The 18123-nt window shown below is 43.1% G+C and overlaps 1 protein-coding gene across 7 annotated transcripts in view; it reads left to right on the top strand.

Annotated features, from left to right (window-relative positions):
• The window catches only part of akap13 (A-kinase anchoring protein 13), a 129472-nt gene that overhangs the window by 45474 nt on the left and 65875 nt on the right, over window positions 1-18123 (top strand). For all 7 annotated transcript variants that reach the window (XM_074661433.1, XM_074661422.1, XM_074661415.1 and 4 more), the window contains exons 7-9: window positions 709-892; window positions 1168-3310; window positions 6059-6144. In XM_074661433.1, the coding sequence (XP_074517534.1) occupies window positions 709-892; window positions 1168-3310; window positions 6059-6144 (2413 nt within the window). The remainder of the gene's footprint in view (window positions 1-708; window positions 893-1167; window positions 3311-6058; window positions 6145-18123) is intronic.

Here is an 18123-nt window from a genome sequence, read left to right as displayed (position 1 = left end):
CTTAACTCAAAATGAAGACGCCACAAGCTGAAAGACGACTACCACTTAGTGAGCTCGCTCATTGCCAAGCATGCACTAGAGTTGCTTTACAACTTACAGCTCCCCCCTTTATGTGTTGGTAATTACATTTCCCTCATGAAAAGTGAAGTCACTAGCAGCCTGGCTGGTGACCTCAGCCGCCCGCCGGGCCTCGCAGCTAGAGCAACCCACCCAGGATTACGCAAGCAGATCTGCTCTGACTGGGAGGTGTCTCCCCTTTACAGCACTATATGAACAAAAACACGGCTCATACTTTTTTTTACCTTCAGCACTTTGAGCAAATGCAGCAGGGGGAGTGAAGTTTTTTTGGAAAGCTTATCCAGTAGGAGTGGTCTTCAAGTTGGGTGTATTTTACTACAGAGGAGGAAAGTAACATTTTTGGTTGACTGGCCACAGGGTCTAGAACTTTTATCACTTGACAGCATCTCTATAAGTTAATACATTGATTACCTGCTAGAATAGACTAACATAACAACAACAGTGTTTGACCGATGGACTTTCCCACTCTGGAAAAAAAAAACAAGCACGTGGATTATCGACAGAAAAGGGGGGGAGTGCAGATCGGCTGACATCACTGTTAAAACCTTCTCTTGAAAGCAGTTTTTAGCCGCGTTAGCCAATCACGCTGAAGGGCCGTTCGGGATGATCTAAGTGTTTATTTCACGGCAGGGCTGAGACGGACAAAGGGACCGAGACTGTCCAGCTGGTGCCTACGGACGCCCGGGTAGTTTGCCACCTCCCCGCGCTGAACACACACACTCTGACGCTGAGAAACAACCCCGGCCACAACCCTCCGACCCTTCAGAGGAGCGTGGAGCAGCTGCTGCACTTGATATGCCATCTCCATGCCAAGGTGAGTCACGCCGCACACTGCCCTTTTAGCACGCTATCTCTACTCACGTTGACTTCATCCAGGAGCTCCGCTGCTCCGCTGCTGCTGAACATTGTTGGATTGTTTGTCTTTTCACTGCCCTCATTTTTTTTAACCTTCAAGCTTCGTTTGTATAACCGGTGGAACACCTTATGCAATCACAGAGTTGGCGATTGATAAGAACTAAAGAGCTGCTCTGTTGGTTTCACTGAGGGGAAAAGCTAACGTTTATCCTCCTCCTTTTCTGTATTCTGCAGGGAGTTTCTGTACTGGAGCTGAAGTTTGATTCCCTGCACACGGCTGCTGAATGTTGTGATGGAGTAGGAACAGAGATAACCTGTCTGGAGCGACTACAGCTGCCTGCTACAGCATCACAGTGCCTGGATACAACAACAGGAGGGAGCTGGGTGGAAAACTGCTCAGTGGAAAGCCGCAATAGTGATTGTGGACATGGTGAGAGTGGGAACGCAGAGAGAGACTGGAGTTTGTCTGTGACTTGTCCAACGTCAGAAACCCGGCCCCAGGAGCATGGCCTCGGCCCCCCAGCGGACTGGGTGTGTCTTAGTTCAAACACTGGGAGAGATTACTGCCAAACGGAGCAGGAGGGAAGGGAGCAGCCTGTTGTTTCCACCCAGACTTTGAGTTTGCGTGACAGGAGTGAAGGAGCACAGAGCCAGGAAGGAGGGGAGATCCTCACTGTGGGAATCCCACCACCAGCAGGTTGTGATAAACAGGCAGAGGAAACTGATAGAGGAGAGGCTGTGATCTGGGAAGGACAGGAGACCACGAAGGGAAAGGACAGATCAGAGCAGGAAGCAGAGGACAGCACAGCTAGAAGGAGGGAGGAGGAGACCAACTCAGAGTCGGCACAGCTAATAACGCCCGGTGGAGACACAAAAGCTTCGATCATGGGCCAATCCCCGTCATCAGAGGGTTCAGTATCTGACACCTCTGATTCTGAAATGAAGGAGTGCTGTCAGGAAGGAGGAACTAGTGGGAAACTTAGCCAGGAGATCTGCGACGGACTGTCTTTAGATGAGGAGAAAACAGAGAGTGAGGGGTTAACAGACGCTGTATCAACCCCAGGGGACCTTCCCAACCCATCGCTGACAGACTGCGGTGATGTAATCAAGGAGCCTGAATCTGCTGCTCCACGTCTCTTGATAGAAGGCCTCCACGAGGGGGAACCTCCACCAGACATAAACAACATGGAACAAAACCAGGAAACAGCTGGCAGGGATTACACTACGGAGCAGCAGTGGGGCTCGGCTCCACAAACTGGCTGTCATTCTGTGAATTGTACCGGAGCAGCGAGTGGTGAAGAGCTAGATGGTGAAGACATGGCTGAACCTCAACCTGGACACAGTGTTGAAAGTTTGCCTGTGGACGAACCTGCCAATAGAGCTGATTGTTGGACTGCTGGTAACTCCATGGAAGATTTACAAACAAATCCATCACCTGAGCCGTCACCTGAAATGACGCCCAGCTCCAGCAGTAGACACGCTGATCATGATTCAGGGACGACCCACGGCCTCTCCAGCGACGATGACGGCAGTTTCAAATCAGTCGGAAGCTCCACGACAGATATATTCCACCCCACTCAGGACAATGTCAGTATAGAGGATCAGGAGTTGCTGCAAATCTGTCCTGAAACAGGATTCAAGATGGAGGAACCAAATGATTCAAAACCTGGTGAAAGCAATGAACTCGCACTAACCGTGGACGCAGGGCTCCCCTTGGAGCCGGGCACTGTCAGTGCAGACTGCAGCCAGACTGGCACTGAGCCTGAATCGCAACTGTCGCCCGGCCGCCAGACAATGGAGGCTTTGAATTCTGAGGGGACAGGAGACAAACTCGCCCCAGAACTTTCCAAAGAGGATCTGTCGTTGGGTCCAGCATTGTCAGAGAGCGGGGACGCTCCCGTGATGAAGGTCGATGGAGGTGAAAGCAGAGAGGCCGACAGCGCTGAAGTGAATGCAGGGATTGGGCATTCGGCATCAGAGGTCACCAGTAGAGATTTATTTGAACATAGTCCATCTGTTGGAGGAGAAAGTGAAGTGATTGTTGATGGAGACCATCAGTCAGCAGAGACCGGTGATGAATCTGCAGCTGGAAAGAGTGGAGATGTGCAGTTGGTGCTACAGCAACCTCAACAGGATAATTCAGAGATGACAGCAGATGAGAGGTCACCTGATGAGGGATTACGGCACTCAGAGGATAAGATCAGTGTATCTTCGTCACAAGGTGTTGCTCCACTTTCAGATGCCTTGGAAGTAGAGCCCCCTTCTCCAAACAACGAAGCAACCAGTGGGCCTCATGTTGAGAATGAGACGACTGAAACTCCAAAGACTCCTGACGCCGTGGATGGAGCATCACAAAGCCACAACGGTGCAGTTCAAGGTGGGCAAAATACTGATTTATTTCAGCTTCAGTTCAAGTTTATTCTGCTTCCACACACTCACATACATCACGGGGCAATATGTTTGTCAAAGTCTTATCCTTAAACAAATACGCTAAATCAGATTCAGCCTTCCTCTGGTGATTAATGGGAATAGCTCTGCAAAGCTAAATGCAGTGTAGCTCACCATAATAGTGTTTTTGTGTGACATCCTGTTGTGATATATTGCTGTTATGAAGACATCCTTTGCTTTTGGCTTTCTGCTGATTTGCTGCTAATTGTCTTTCTAATGAGGATTTAGCTTTCAGGATTTCATTTTTTAATTAAAACTAGAAATACACTTTCCCTAAAATGTGACAATGGCACAATCATTTTGGGAGGCATTGTGACATGTTACATAACCGGAAACAATGAGCCGGTTTATATCTTTGATACCTTAGGCCATGACATTTCTTTTTATATTCATATGTTCTCTGTTAGTCTTCATCTCGTGCACACAGGCACACTCTGGCAACAGCATACTGCATGTCACAGTCACATTACCGGTGCATGTGACCGAGGCTCAGACGCACAGCTAGAAGGCTGGGTTCTCTAAAGCAAACATACACAAGCCAGCTGATGTGAGTGTGGAGCAGGAAGTGAGGCCAGCAGAGTCTCTCTCTCTCTTCTCTAAGTGAACTTCCAGCACTCCTCTGTCGGCAATTTTCACTCATCAGGAATAATTGTACTGGACCCAAGTCCAATAAAGAGAGGTCAAGGGCAAGGTTGGTGCTGTGCGTCACGCAGAGACTGGGGTGTCATTATGAACAAGGGGATATATTTACAGCCTGACAGTGGCCGAGCATCAGGTAACATCATACTGTAGATCAGAGACAAGCTCTCTGTTGTTTCACGGTTTGGAAATAAAGACGTGAATATTCAAAATGGATTCTAGTGGACGCTTAAAGTAACAGTATGTCACATTTCAGAGGAGCTATTAGCAGAAATGGAATATAATATTCATAACAGTGTTTTCATTAGTGTTTAATCTCCTGAAACTGAGAATCGTTGTGTTTTCGTTAGCTTAGAATGAGCCCTTCATATCTACATAGAGAGCAGGTCCTCTTCACATAGTCTGCCATGTTGCTCCGCCATGTTTCTACAGTAGCCCAGAACGGACAAACCAAACACTGTCTCTAGAGAGAGCCTTTGGCGTTTTTACATTACCTGATGGCCACCATATTTCTCCAACACGCTTGTGAAACTGCGGTAACGAGAGCCGCAGAGTGCAAAACCGTGGTACCGCCAGCAGCCGTCTGACTTCCGTTGCTCCTAAAGTACGCCTCGTTTCCATAGGCTTTCTTTTGGGTCCATAAATCTGGATCCGGATTACAACCCCTAGTGTTCAACGCAAGGAAATGCATTAATTGACAGAAACACCACGACAGATATGGGAGAGACGTTACTACATAGATATAAAACAGTGTTTTTATATCTGAGTTACTGTCTGTTTTTCTGCCGTCCAGACATTGGTAGCATGCTAGCTGTCTAACATAGAGTGCATACAGTGGTTCATACGTCTTTTAACAAAATAGTTCACAAAACTGCTAAATATGCCGTCGAACTTTTCAATGAGAAAATGTTTATAAATAGAGCTGTATTACATTCATCAATCAGGTTATTAATTCGCTAATTTCCACAGGAAGGTAGCATAACATGCTAGGTGCTATTGCATAGGTGCATACTGTCTGTGCGTTATGTATCGCAAAAATTGAAAATTTTCAACATACTCAAGTCAAATTACGGACCAAAGAAAAAAAAGGAGTTTCGCAAATACATCAGAGATCACTATGTGGTTCCCATAGGAATGAATGAACTTCCGGTTGACTCGCATACGTACACAAAAGTATGCGGAAACAAGGCGGTAGTGTTATTATGGTAAGGATAGTCTCTGAGCGAGGCGAATGGCATTACCACGGTTTTGCACTTAGCGGCTCACATTACCCAAGGCTTATTGAAAGAGGCTGGGACACGATCTTGAGCTATGGGGTATGACACATACACAGTGTAACTGGAGCTGCGGTCGTGCGTTGCTAGTGGCTCAATTTCGGCGAGTGCAGACCAAAATTTACTGCGCATGTGTTGCACCCTAATGATATGACACGCTGATGACGCGTGACATCGCCTGTTTTCACCCTCCTTGACGTTACCGCAGTCTTGGAAAGGGAGGAGTGGGCGGAGGCGTACTGAGTTGGTTGCAATCTGCAACCACACCATTAGATGCCACCAAATCCTACACACTGCACCTTTAAAAACACAAGAAAGTCAGAAGTGGTTCTTTTTTAAGGAGAGTCGTTTCTGAGACTTTTCCACTCCCTCTAGCAGTCATGTTGACTTACACAAGCCTTCCAAGATGTATTCCTTTAATCCATCACAGATAATCATACAGTACCACCAATGGGCTACTTGGTTTCTGTTTTTATAATCAAAGATTATGTATAATTAATTCATATCAATCAATCAATCATACATATTTTACATTCAAATGGTTATTGTCCTGATGGGAAATGTTCCTTTCAGGAAAGTTGTAATAGCACATAAATAACTATAGACCCAAGCTGCTACATCACTACGCAGTCAAACTCCTCAGTGTGTCGGCAGTGAGGATAGACAAGTCTCACTTCCCTTCGCTCTAAACACTTGTTATTGATTCCTGTATTTGGAGGATTTGCTATTGGACTGATTGCATTGTGTTGTGTGCATTTCTCCAGAGGTAGAAGTCATCATGTCTGAAGAGGCTGTAATTGGTGCAGGGGAGGAAGAAAATGGCCCCTCAGAGGAAACAGACTTCTCCATGGTGAGTCTCTACTGTTGTCTGATATCAAGCTCTGCTTTGTTGTAGGTTTGATTAACATGAGTCCTGGATGAGTCATTGTTTGCCAAACTCTTTGAAACACCCAAAGCAACCTTTGGCACAAAGATGTTGTGAACAAACAGGCGACCGAGCTCAGTTCCTGAGTCATTACCTGTTCAGGGGTGAAGTGTGACGGGAAACTAAAGTTGAATAGACCTTTTTCACAGCAGATACTTTGACTTGTCAAACACAGGGGTAACTAAAAACATCCTTAATTGCAATGCTATTAGATCCAACTGTGCTCCTCCTGCTATGACAAGTCAATATGTCTGCTGTGAAAAGGGTCTGTGAATTTGATTAATTCCATCAAGATGCAAGATTTATTCTGAACAAAAAAAATCTCAAGTTACTCTCAACTTCACTGTTAATATAGCGGGTAAACCTTGTGTCTTTTATGTTTGTAAAAAGTCTAGCAGTTAAGGCAATGTGACAAATATTTACATCAAGAGATCCTTTCTGTTCAAAATGTACCTTAAAGGTAAATTTGTCAAATATTTAATACTCCTTTCAACATGGGAGTGGGCAAATATGTTAGCTTTATGCAAATGTATGTATATATTTATTATTGGAAATCAATTAACAACACAAAACAATGACAAATATTGTCCAGAAACCCTCACAGGTACTACATTTAGCATAAAAAGTATGCTAAAATCATAACATGGTAAACTCAAGCCCAACAGGCAATAACAGCTGTCAGTGTGTCAGTTTGCTGACTTGATTCTGACTTGCCCCAAACTGCATGTGATTATCATAAAGTGGGCATGTCTGTAAAGGGGAGACCTCATGGGTACCCATAGAACCCATTTTCCTTCACATATATTGAAATGAGAAGTAAGGGGACCACTTTGAAAATGGCCATGCCAGTTTTTCCTTGCCAAAATTTAGCGCAAGTTCAGAGCGTTATTTAGCCTCCTTCGACAGTATCTTCACTCTAGCTTTGAGCCCACTACAACCTAAAAATCGCAAATTGTGGTGTTCAAACGAATTTGCGTGACATACAGTGGGTTTTATCAGACAGGTACATTGAGTATACATGTTGAACATGTTACAAGACAAGATCATAGTGAGAGTCTGAATATGACTAATTGATAACTTGTAATGTGTTGCTGTGTCATGATTTCAATCCAGTGCTCAATTTATGGAGGAGTGACTGATTTCCATTGTTAACAATTTTGTAGAAACCATGCATCTGTAGACTTAAGGCAAAATTAAACTTGCACTTTTCATCTGCAGAATTTAATGAGAAATATTCATGAATAGAAACATACACAAGTTATTATGTGGAATGTACCTAGAGTACACACAGGCCATTAGTGCAGAATAATCAAAGTTTTTCTGTTTGCTTAAACATTAACAATATTTAACATTTTTATTCAAAATTGAACTCTTTTTATGATATTTGGTAGGAATAGCCAGGAGCTGCCAAATATCTCTAACAGTACGCCAACAGTTTTTGGGTAAAAGGAAAATAGGAACTTGCTTACAAGCTGCATGATGTGCCAACTAGAGATTAGCAGAGAGTTCAGTAATAAAGCCGTCTGGAACATTTTTACTTCCTGAGTAAAATTTGAGACTTCTGTTTTTTTTTTTTTTGTATTTTTGGTTAGTGCAGTCATTCAACAAGAATTATATTACCTGTTGACCTCATTTATTTACATTTACTTGACTGTAGAATCCAACAGGATCTCCCTCCCTCCCTCATCCTGTGGGAGTCATGTTATGCAGTTCATTTACCGCCTCAGCTCAGCCACTGAGCACACGGATGTGATGTTCAGTACACAAGGCTTTACTCTGAAAATGTTGCTGACTGACAGATTCCTCAGCAGCCATAGACTGGAGTGGCTCTGCTTATTCCTGGGTTGCGGTCTAGGTCAGTGGCTTGTTTTGAATGCCAGATGTTTGACTGCAGGAGGATATACACACAGTCTGCAGGAGGCTGGGGTCGCCAGCAGAGGGCGATGTAGCCTCAATGGCGTCATTGGAGTTTTTCCCCTGTTGACCAGAGGGAGAATTTAATGACCTGCCATTTGATCCCGTTGAAATCTCCTGTAATTTCTATGATGAGCAGGCAATTTGGAGTCATGCTGGTGTTGAACAAACTGTGAAGTTACTGCAGATGCATCCTCAGAACTTATCTTTTTGCATTTTACTTTACACTATTTGAATCATAGTAATATATAGATGTGTTAGAAGTGTGTGAAACGCTTTTATAAGAATAATAACTATCGTTGGAACAACCATCATGATTCATATTACACTTATACCATAATATGTGAAACAGTTTGTAATGTGAGAGGAGTCTAAAACTCCCGCAGAGAATAAAACCGACTGGATAACAGACTCTAAATGTCAGCAGCAACAACTAGCAGCCCGAAATGAGATGAAAGGTTAATGAAGTCATTAAACAAAGAGTGTGTCAATGTTTTGACAAAATGTAAGCTATTGAGACTGCAGATAATTTAGTGCTGGTTAATTCAGCATATATTACATATATCTTCTGCATTTCATATTTTAGAATATAGTTGTATATATATGTTCATAGTGCTCTTATACCATGGCTTTCATCAGCAGCTGTGAATCCTGACCTTAAGACATGAGCATGAGATAAATTCGATAAGTGGAATGGAATATATATCGACATAGACACAAACAGGGAAGTCACAGCAACACCTACTAAATGTGCTGCCATCCTGCCAAGAGCTAGAAAAGGCAGCGCTAACAATATAATTCAAACAATATGAACCATAATATAGTAAGGCTGCACGATTATGGCCACAATTATAATCACGATTATTTTGATCAATATTGAGATCACGATTACTCATACATTTTTAGGGACAGAATATTTTTATTGCACTTTCAATTCCATGTTGTGCTACATTCATGCTAATGTACAAATCTTTGCATTCAAAATAAAACTTAAAATGAGGTTCTTCTTCACCTGAATGCAGTGCATTTTTGTAATGACGGGCAAAACGAGTATTAAACAGTATGTTACTCTTCTACTCTGGACTGCAGCCGCAACATTCAGGAACGTTTTTCACAGGCTGCCGCTGTCGGGTGCGCTTGCAGCAGCCATTTTATTGTGGGAAGCCAAAATCATGATCATGATTAATATTTGATTAATTGTGCAGCCTTATAATATAGTAACCCTGTATTTTTTCTGACTTGACTGATCTGCTATATAGGCCGAATCTGTAGGAATAATTTGCTCTGTTAATACAGAAGTAAAAAACCAAAAGACAATGGAGTATTTCAGTATTTTTTCACTGATATGAATGTGTCACAAACCCCTATAGCTCGATAAGATTTGTGTTTTCACTTGCACTGCACAGTTCCTTTGCTCCTCCCAGTGAAGATAGATGAGATGTGAATATGGAGAATTAATGCAAAATATTTTGTGAATAGGACTTTAAAAACTGCCAGTCTTATGAATTACTACAGTTGACAATTGACCCTCTGGTTGTTGAAGAATACAGGACAATGTAGAGAAGAGTGTGAAAAAAGTTAAGTTACAAGTCCTTATGTATGTGTGAGAGAGAGAGTTAGTGTGTTTGTGTTTGTATGCTGTTTCACCTCCTCATAATGCGGAACGAGTTTTCAAATCCACCAAACAGCAGTTTATATTCAAAGTTTATATTTCCTGTGCAAACGCTGTGGCTCATTTGGTTCAACGGATCGATTGCAGCATCTCCCTTGAACTCTGAGACACCTGGTGCTCCGGGAAGGTCACTGTTTGGATTAGGGGAGAATTTGATTTGTTTATGGCTGCCAGGATTCATGGCTTTTTGTGCTGCTGGCCAGCTACAATGAGGGCGGGACCCGAGGTCAAGGCTGGATTCATATGTCAGGGACGACCCACAGACTGTAGAGACTAGCACACGTTTACATGGCTCTAAATATTATACTGGAGGTGCTCAACCACAGTGTGCAGGCTGATTTTTGAGATGGTGTGGACACACATTTATAATTGGAATATATCCTACTTGTTATGTTTGTCATCATTAATCATAATGACAAATTGTGACGAAAATTATTTCTTTTATATTTTTATAAAGGAGCATAAGAACACGCTAATACAAGAGATCTAATGGATAAGAGCAACCTTAAAGGGACAGTTTGGGTGTTTTTGAAGTGAGGTTGTATGAGGCACTTATCCATAGTCACTGTATTACCTACAGTAGATGACGGTCGGCACGCCCCCAGTTTGGAGAAACAGACAGGAGTTACCGAACAGAACCAAAGCAATGTACTGCTGTGGATGGGGGCCGGCAGCAAAACTTATTTTAGCCACCTAAAAGAAAGGTTTAACTTTGGAGGCAGCGGTAATCCAGCAACCGTGTTCTGCGAGGTAAAATTACAGTTGCTTTGGTTGTCTGGTTGCTTTGGCGAGAGCATAAATTGATACAACGGCTTAAGTTCCCCATCGTTCCCCTGTGGTCTCTCAATGAACAGTTGTAGAGATGTCTGAATAGGCGAAACTGCTCGGCCAGTCTTCCCTCGAAGGTATCCATTTTGAAATGAAAGGCGCAGCGCACACAGTCCGCGCATAGTTACAAAAATTCAGAGGTGCACCGCGACAACTTGCGGAGCCTTGATGACATAATTTTCCACCTGCTGTCGAGGAGAGTGGCAGAGAGGCAGCAATTTCTCCCTTAGTTGCATTCTTTCTCTTCCTAGTAGAGAAACTGTTTATAGTTACGTAATAAAGTTCTTTCATTTCCTTCTTAAGCCAAAGTGATACTTTACATATCTGAGTAGCTTTGAGGATCCACATACATTTCCCAATCTGGACACGGGGAACACGCCTTTGTACACAGACACCCAGAGTGTATATACAGAAATGTGTGCACGTCCGTGTCCGCATTTGAATATATCAGGCTTAGTGCGCCTTGTATGGATGATTGCCAGACAACATGCGGGGGGAAATCTGAGGTGCAATCTGCACTGGTGAGTAACTGGCCAATTCTAGCTCTGCCCCTCGTGGATGAATAGGCAAGTGAGACCTTTTTTTTTTTTTTTTTTTTACGCCTACAGCGCTGCCATATCTATCATCTGAGGAAGGTGCAATCACACCCAGAGGGCGCCTCACGGGTGGCCTCAAGTACACCCTCCTCCAGCAGGGGGGGTGTTGAGTCTCAACAGCATAAATTGTGATGGTTGAATCACATTAAGTGAAGTAATAAAGCCCCACTGTCATCTGTCACGCTGTAACAATTAACTAGTTTGGCTGGCTGATTTACGGGATGAGAGAGAGTGACGTTCACAGGCTCGCTGAGAAAGAGAGAGAAAGAATACAGAGAGAGAGAGAGAGAGCAAAGGCATGAGTCAGGAGAGAAGTTGAGAGGCGACAGAGGAAAGGAAAAGAAAAGGGAGGGAGGGAAGATGAGAAGGAGGGAGGGAAGAGGGGAAGGAGGGAGGGAGGGAGTAGAGCTGGAGTCTGGTAGAAGGCTGCCTCTGTGGCCAGATGTGAAGCTTAGCAGACAGCTTCAGCTCTCCTCAACTGTGTTCCTGCTGGATTTTTCTTCTGTTTGGTAAATCTGCTCTGGATATTTAAGGGGAAAATGTACGAACGACACAAGCGGAGGTACAGCCTCTGTGCCAAAGGAGAGAGAGCTGTAGACGTGGTGTTAATAAAGGTAGGCTACCTATCCATACTTTAAAAAAAAGTTGCTTGGTATGATAATACTGCTACTGCTGCTACAGTAATAACAGTCATTTGAACAGAGACTTTGAAAACACTGTTGTTAAGTGCTTCAAACAGATAAAAAATTATGGCAAACGCAATAAAAGCAAGGTAAGAAATATAAAAGCAGGACTGCAATCGTAAAAGTAAACCATAAAAGGGAGGTCAAAGATAATGACATTATTACATAAAATTAAAGTCTAGTCTAGTTAAAGTCTAATTAAAGAGAGATTCATGAAGTGATTTAGCACATTAAGCTCCTCAGACAGATTGTGTTTAAAGGCCTGTTCACACTTATTCTCAAAAGCTGTCCGGGGAAAAAAAGTTATTTCAGAAGTAAAACATAATCATAACTGTGCAAGCGAAGTGCTTCGACATGTTTGTGCAAACCTGCAGTCGTCTGCCAGAGATGTTGTGACGGGTTTTTGCTGTGTTGCACCCTGGGAGATGATTACATGGTTGTTGATAGCGGCCCTCCAGACACAGAGTGCTGATTATTTCGGGGTGGAGTGTGGTTTCTGGGTGTACGGCGCATGGGTATGCTGCTTGTAACGCCAAGACGGATGCCTGCACTCCATCCATCTCTGTGGAATAACTGTATGAAAGTTAATGAGGCTCAGACAGTTTTAAGGTCTTTCTGGGATTATTTGGTCAGGATGGTGGGTACTTGGAAGGACGAGTACTTAAAAACCATAAAGCTAAAAACAGAAGATAAAGTCCACTGATGTCCTGTCACAGTTTAAAGTTTGGACATTTCTCTCTCTCAAAGGTCCTGTTACTCTACCATAAAGGTTATGTGTCAAACCATTTGATCTGGATGTTCTTTGGGATCTTTCTAAATGGGATCTTTATAGCACCCTATAGTGCTATTCAAAGCCTCAAATGGCTCTACATATATAGAATCCTTTACGCCATTTTTCCACTGTGCCTCTGCATTTTCTTTTGGCTGTAGGACAGCTAGTTGGTCCTGTTGGTTGTTGGAAGACGTGTTGTGGTTTTAATCTTGATAAGTTCCCTTCTAATAGACAGTGATGCACCTGATGCAGGTTTAGTTCATTAGTGGATCAGATGTTAATGATTACAGATGCCTCTGAAAAATATCTATAAATGTACAACCCATAGAGTTAGGTAGATGATACAGATCTTAAGACTGATTTTATTCTTTTCTTTTTCTTTTCTGATGTTGTTCTGCTCTGTCCCTCCTGTTTATCAAATCACCAGCCTCTACTTTTTTAGCCACGCTAGCAGCATGACGGTTTGGTTCAGACTGAAATATCTCAACAACAATTTAATGGATCAACATAAAAAAGCCCCCTCATAATGAATTATAATAACTTACGTGGTGCTGGCGTTTAGCTCAGAGCCCCACTGTGACTCTCTTGTTTTCTTTGTAGCTAAAACAGTGAAGTCACGAGAAACTAAAGAAGAGTGAATGTCATCGGACTATGATAAAACTATACAGCAGATTTTATTAGTGTCGCCAAATCAATTTGCTAAATTTCTTCTTCTGCCTCGTTTATTTAAGATTTATATCTGCAGTAAGCCACTGAGCCACATGAGAGAGCCTGAATGTTGGTATTGCTCTGATAATTGAAGCCTACTTATAACATTGAATCTAATATGAAAGGCTAGCGTGCATTCTGTTTGTTTAACTGATGAGAGGAAATGAAAAGAATGAGATGGCCTGTTAACTCCGCCTAAATGCATTTAACGTGTATTTGTTTTCAATAATGCGTTCATAAACTCAACAAACTTGTGATTTATCAAACGGATATCTCCTAAAAATGACTGGTTTGCCTATTCAAGATAGTATAAGGTGATGTAGAAATGGCAGTAAAAATGGTCAGCACACAAATTCACTCTTCTCACAATTTATAGATAAGGACTGTTGTGAATTAGGTAAAGATGGTTTGTCATTTCTTTTAAAAATGGGTCCCCAGAATAAAAAAGTCTGGGAAACACTAATCTAAGTTGTCCATACTGTAATTTCATTATATTAGTCTATGCAGTACACACAACATTTATTGCAGTCTCTCCGTCCAGGCGTTTTTCCTTATATGAGTCTTCTATCTTATATGAATCCAGAGGCTAAGGACAGAGGGTGTATGCTGTACTGATTGTAAAGCCCTTGAGGCAAATTTAGGATTTGTGATATTGGGCTATAAAAAATGTACATGACTTGACTAACTTAATATAAAGGGGACAAAACTTGGAATCCATACTAAACAAAGCTAATAACCATCAAATAAACAAGACTGGATTGATTTAACTAGTGCAGTGCCCGTTCAAAATGTGTCTGTTCGAAACAGCTGATTGCTCGGCCTCCGGTATGGCTGCTTGCGGCTTTCTCGAGAACCGCTCATCCAAACAATTTCACACTCGACACTGCGCTTCCTTTTGGTCCTGAGTAATATACCTGCCATGACATAGTTGCATCCCCTAGCAATGCTAGAGTACATGTGCTCACAAACATCGACGGAGAACAGGCTGTACCCAGCATGCCATTCAGTGGAGTAACAGTTGCTAAGTTCGTTATCTAGAGCGTTAATATAGCAGCAAACAATTAATTGTTATGTAAAGATACAGAGGAGTAATGTCTACCTGAGCAGAGAATGAAGTCACTCTCCCTCTGTGTGTGTTGTAATCAGAGCTTCTCTGTGCTTTGTTGTCATAGCCGAGCCACTCGTGCATGCTTTTAGTGCATGTTAGTGCATGTGAGCTTGCCCCACTGGCGTTTTAACAGTTAATATGGGTACCCTCTCAATACACTACACACAGTGTGTACATAACGCACTACTAATAAATATGTCCAGTAGATCTCAAGAGCTCGTACTCGATTCTGCACTTCTTTCCTGGGTCCTCGGCAACAAACCCGCCAAGTGTGAAGCCAATCGGATGAACGTTTGTTGAGAAAATCATAGGACAGTCGTACAGACAGAGACTCCTTCCATTTTAGTCAGACACAGACTAAGCCAATGACTCAAAACTGAACTATTCCCAATTGCTTGATGAGTATTAACTATAATCTAAACTAATAACCACTGACTAATAGCTGGACTATTATGTATCATGCATAAACTAAACTATGACCTACACAACCGTAGACATTTGACATGTCCTCCAGTACGTCATGTAGGCCGTCATGCTGTCTGCTGGTTGTGACATCCAGAAGCAGAGCGGAGCAGACTGGGAGGTACTGAGAGGAAAATATCTATGAAGTGCATTGCTCTGGTATATGTAACACCTCTCTTTAGTCTATTATCACTTTCTAAACTTGGTCCTGATGTCAGCTCTTCTTTTCACCCGAGGGGTGCAATAGTGAGGATGAGAGAGAGAGGGTGTGTGAGAAAGTGAGAGAGAGAGAGCGGAAGAGGGAAAAGTGAGAGAGATATGATGGTGGGAAAAAGGCAGCGGCGGGCTAACGGTTTCCTCTGGCCTCGGATGGAAACAGGCATTCGGCCAAATGACTTCATTCCAAGCAGCGTTTCACATCCCAGCATCTCTCCTGGCCTGCAGTCACAAAACACATCATCACTCCTCTTACCAAGTACAGTAACTGTGAATCAGCCTCTATACTAACTAACGTAGTAATACACTACATACCAGCACATGTGATTCTGCAGGTAGATGGCAAACATGCACTTCAAACAGGCTGGCAAACTACTAATCATTTCCTTTTTTGAGCACTTATTTAGGCAAATTTCTAACATTCTTGATAGTATTATGGTCGCAGGAATAGTTTTTCCTTCTGTTGTCAAGGTGCTGCAACCTCTGACACATGACCCCTTTTGCTTGTAATATTGTTGATGATGAAGATTATTGCACTGATGATCTCAAAGGAAATCATGAATAACACAATCCAAGTAGTGGCTCAAAAGACATTAATTCCGTTCTCCACTGTGCTGAAATGTTCTTGAGCAAAACCCTGGCCCTGTCAGCTCCACTTGTGTACTATTCTGTTACTGACCATGACCTCTGACCTCAGGTTAGAGAAAAGGATTTCAATAAAGGAGGCACTTCACAATTGGTCTTAAAATGTTAAATAAAACCCCCCAAAAAATCCTGTGTAGCAGTTGGGTTTATTGTCTGACAGGTTGCTTCTATCCTGTTAGGTAAGTTGAATTGTACTTCCAAGGTGCATCGGAGAATAGCCTTGCCCTCAGGTCTGCCGTGCCAGCCGCCCCTGAGGGATCAAACCGTATATACATACTTGACTGGAAACAGTCGCTCAGTCAGCCGTGGCATCCTTCAATGCTGCGGAACCTCTCTGGCTGCCTGCCTGTTTAGAAACGAGGCAGCCGTCCAAGTCCTGCCTGCCCCGGCGTACACAGACCCGTCCGCCTTTTTATTTTTAAACCAGATGTGTTTTTACTGGGTACAGTTTAGATTCCCCCGACGCTACAAATATGCTCTCGGCCGTTCAGACTCTGGGCCGGGGTCGGCTCTTCACTGGCTGGTTTGCAGGCCTGCTAACTGGCTGGAACACTTGTTTGATAAATGCATGGCTGGCTGACGAGTGAAATGGCTGGCGGCCTAACTTGCTGTCACCTTGTGCCTCTTGGTTTGCACTGGACTAAATGTCCAACCCTACTTTTTCATCCATAGTGCTTCTTTCTGGAAAGAAGATGAAAGAGGTGAGGACATTTTGTCCGGTACAAATCAAGAGGCAAATTACTTTTGTGGCAGCTTCGGGGTTTCTGTAACTGCCGTGACTGCCGTCACTGAACTCAATGATTTTGATTTGAAAGAAGAAGTTGATTCTGTGTTTGTATTCTTTTATTCTGCAGACACAAGGTCCCATTTCACCAAATAATATGAACTGCATCGCACTGCCAAAATAAAGGAAACACATGAGTAAATGTATAATATGCATTAAGAGCAAGTACAGCCAAAGATGTTCTATAACAAAGATGATGGATGAAGCTCTGCCAGTGGTTTGAAATGCTTTACACTTCCTGTGTCCTAAGTGGACGTGGTTATGGCGTGTTGCCCCCATTCACATATCTTGATATCAGAGGTCAAGGGACCCCTTTGAAAATGGCCATGACCGTTTTTCCTCGCCAAAATTTAGTATTGGTTTTGAGCGTTATTTAGCCTCCTTTGCGCCAAGCCAGTATGATATGGTTGGTACCAAAGGATTCCTTAGGTTTTCTGGGTTTCATATGATACCAGTATCTTGAATTTGAGCCCGCTACAACCTAAAAATCATTAAATGCATTAAAGAAATTAGTGGCGTTAAAACTAATTTGCGTTAAGGCATTATTATCGCGTTAACTTTGACAGCGCTCATATTTTCTTTTGCTAGCTTTAGATATTTACACAGCTACCAGTCATATTTAGCATTACGAAAATTAGTTAGCTAGGGCGTTTGTGAACGTGAAGGCCAGCGAGAATGTGTTGCTGAGACAGAGAAATGACATTTTAGTGTAAGAATGTTTGGAGGATATGTGGCCCGTGAAAAATGGGTCCAATATTTAGTTTGGTGGCTATGGGGCGAAAGAATCAGTCATAATCTGTGTTCACGTTCACTTCTCCCATTGGACGTAATAGACTCAGGACCAGTGGGCGAGGCAGGGCGAGGCCCTACATGACACAGATACAGGAGACTCTCACTGCACCGTTTCCTTTTTGAACTGTCTCTGGATCTTCCACACATGTCCACCCCCTGGGCGAAATATCCACTTCATATCCCATCATGCCTCAGAGTTCAGTTCATATTATAATCGGTGCCAAAGCACACCGAAGCAGCTCTGGTGGCTCACAGCGTGTAAACAGTTTATTAAAACGCTGTTTCCTTTAATCTGTATTTTATTCAGGATCCTTTGTTTCTATTTGAAGTTCTGCTGTCACTGCGCTGCTGTCAGGTCAAGCCATGTAGCCTTTGGTAATTTGTTGCAATCACTGGCAATCATCTCACTTCTGAGCGGAACCTGTGCATACACTTATGCGTGTGTGTGTGTGTGTGTGTGTGTGTGTTTGTGTCTGTGTGTACTGGCGCCCTCTGTGACCAGCTAATCTTTCCTCGTCAGCGTGTTTGTTCTCTCTCAGTGGGCTCTGTTTGATATCTGAACACAGCTGTGAGAAAAGAAAAGGCCTGTGTGTGCTGTCTGTGCACGCATCTGTGTGTGTGTGTGTGTGTGTGGAGGGGATTTCGTTGTGTGCATGTGAGACTTGACGAGTGAAAAAAAATCGCACGCGTGTTTGTAATAAGTGTCCGTGCATGCAACACCACT

This window comes from Sebastes fasciatus, chromosome 2, assembly GCF_043250625.1.
Source record: "Sebastes fasciatus isolate fSebFas1 chromosome 2, fSebFas1.pri, whole genome shotgun sequence".
Classification (NCBI taxonomy): domain Eukaryota; kingdom Metazoa; phylum Chordata; class Actinopteri; order Perciformes; family Sebastidae; genus Sebastes; species Sebastes fasciatus.
Note: the sequence above shows the minus strand (reverse complement) of the source record. Positions and strands in the feature narration are given on the sequence as shown.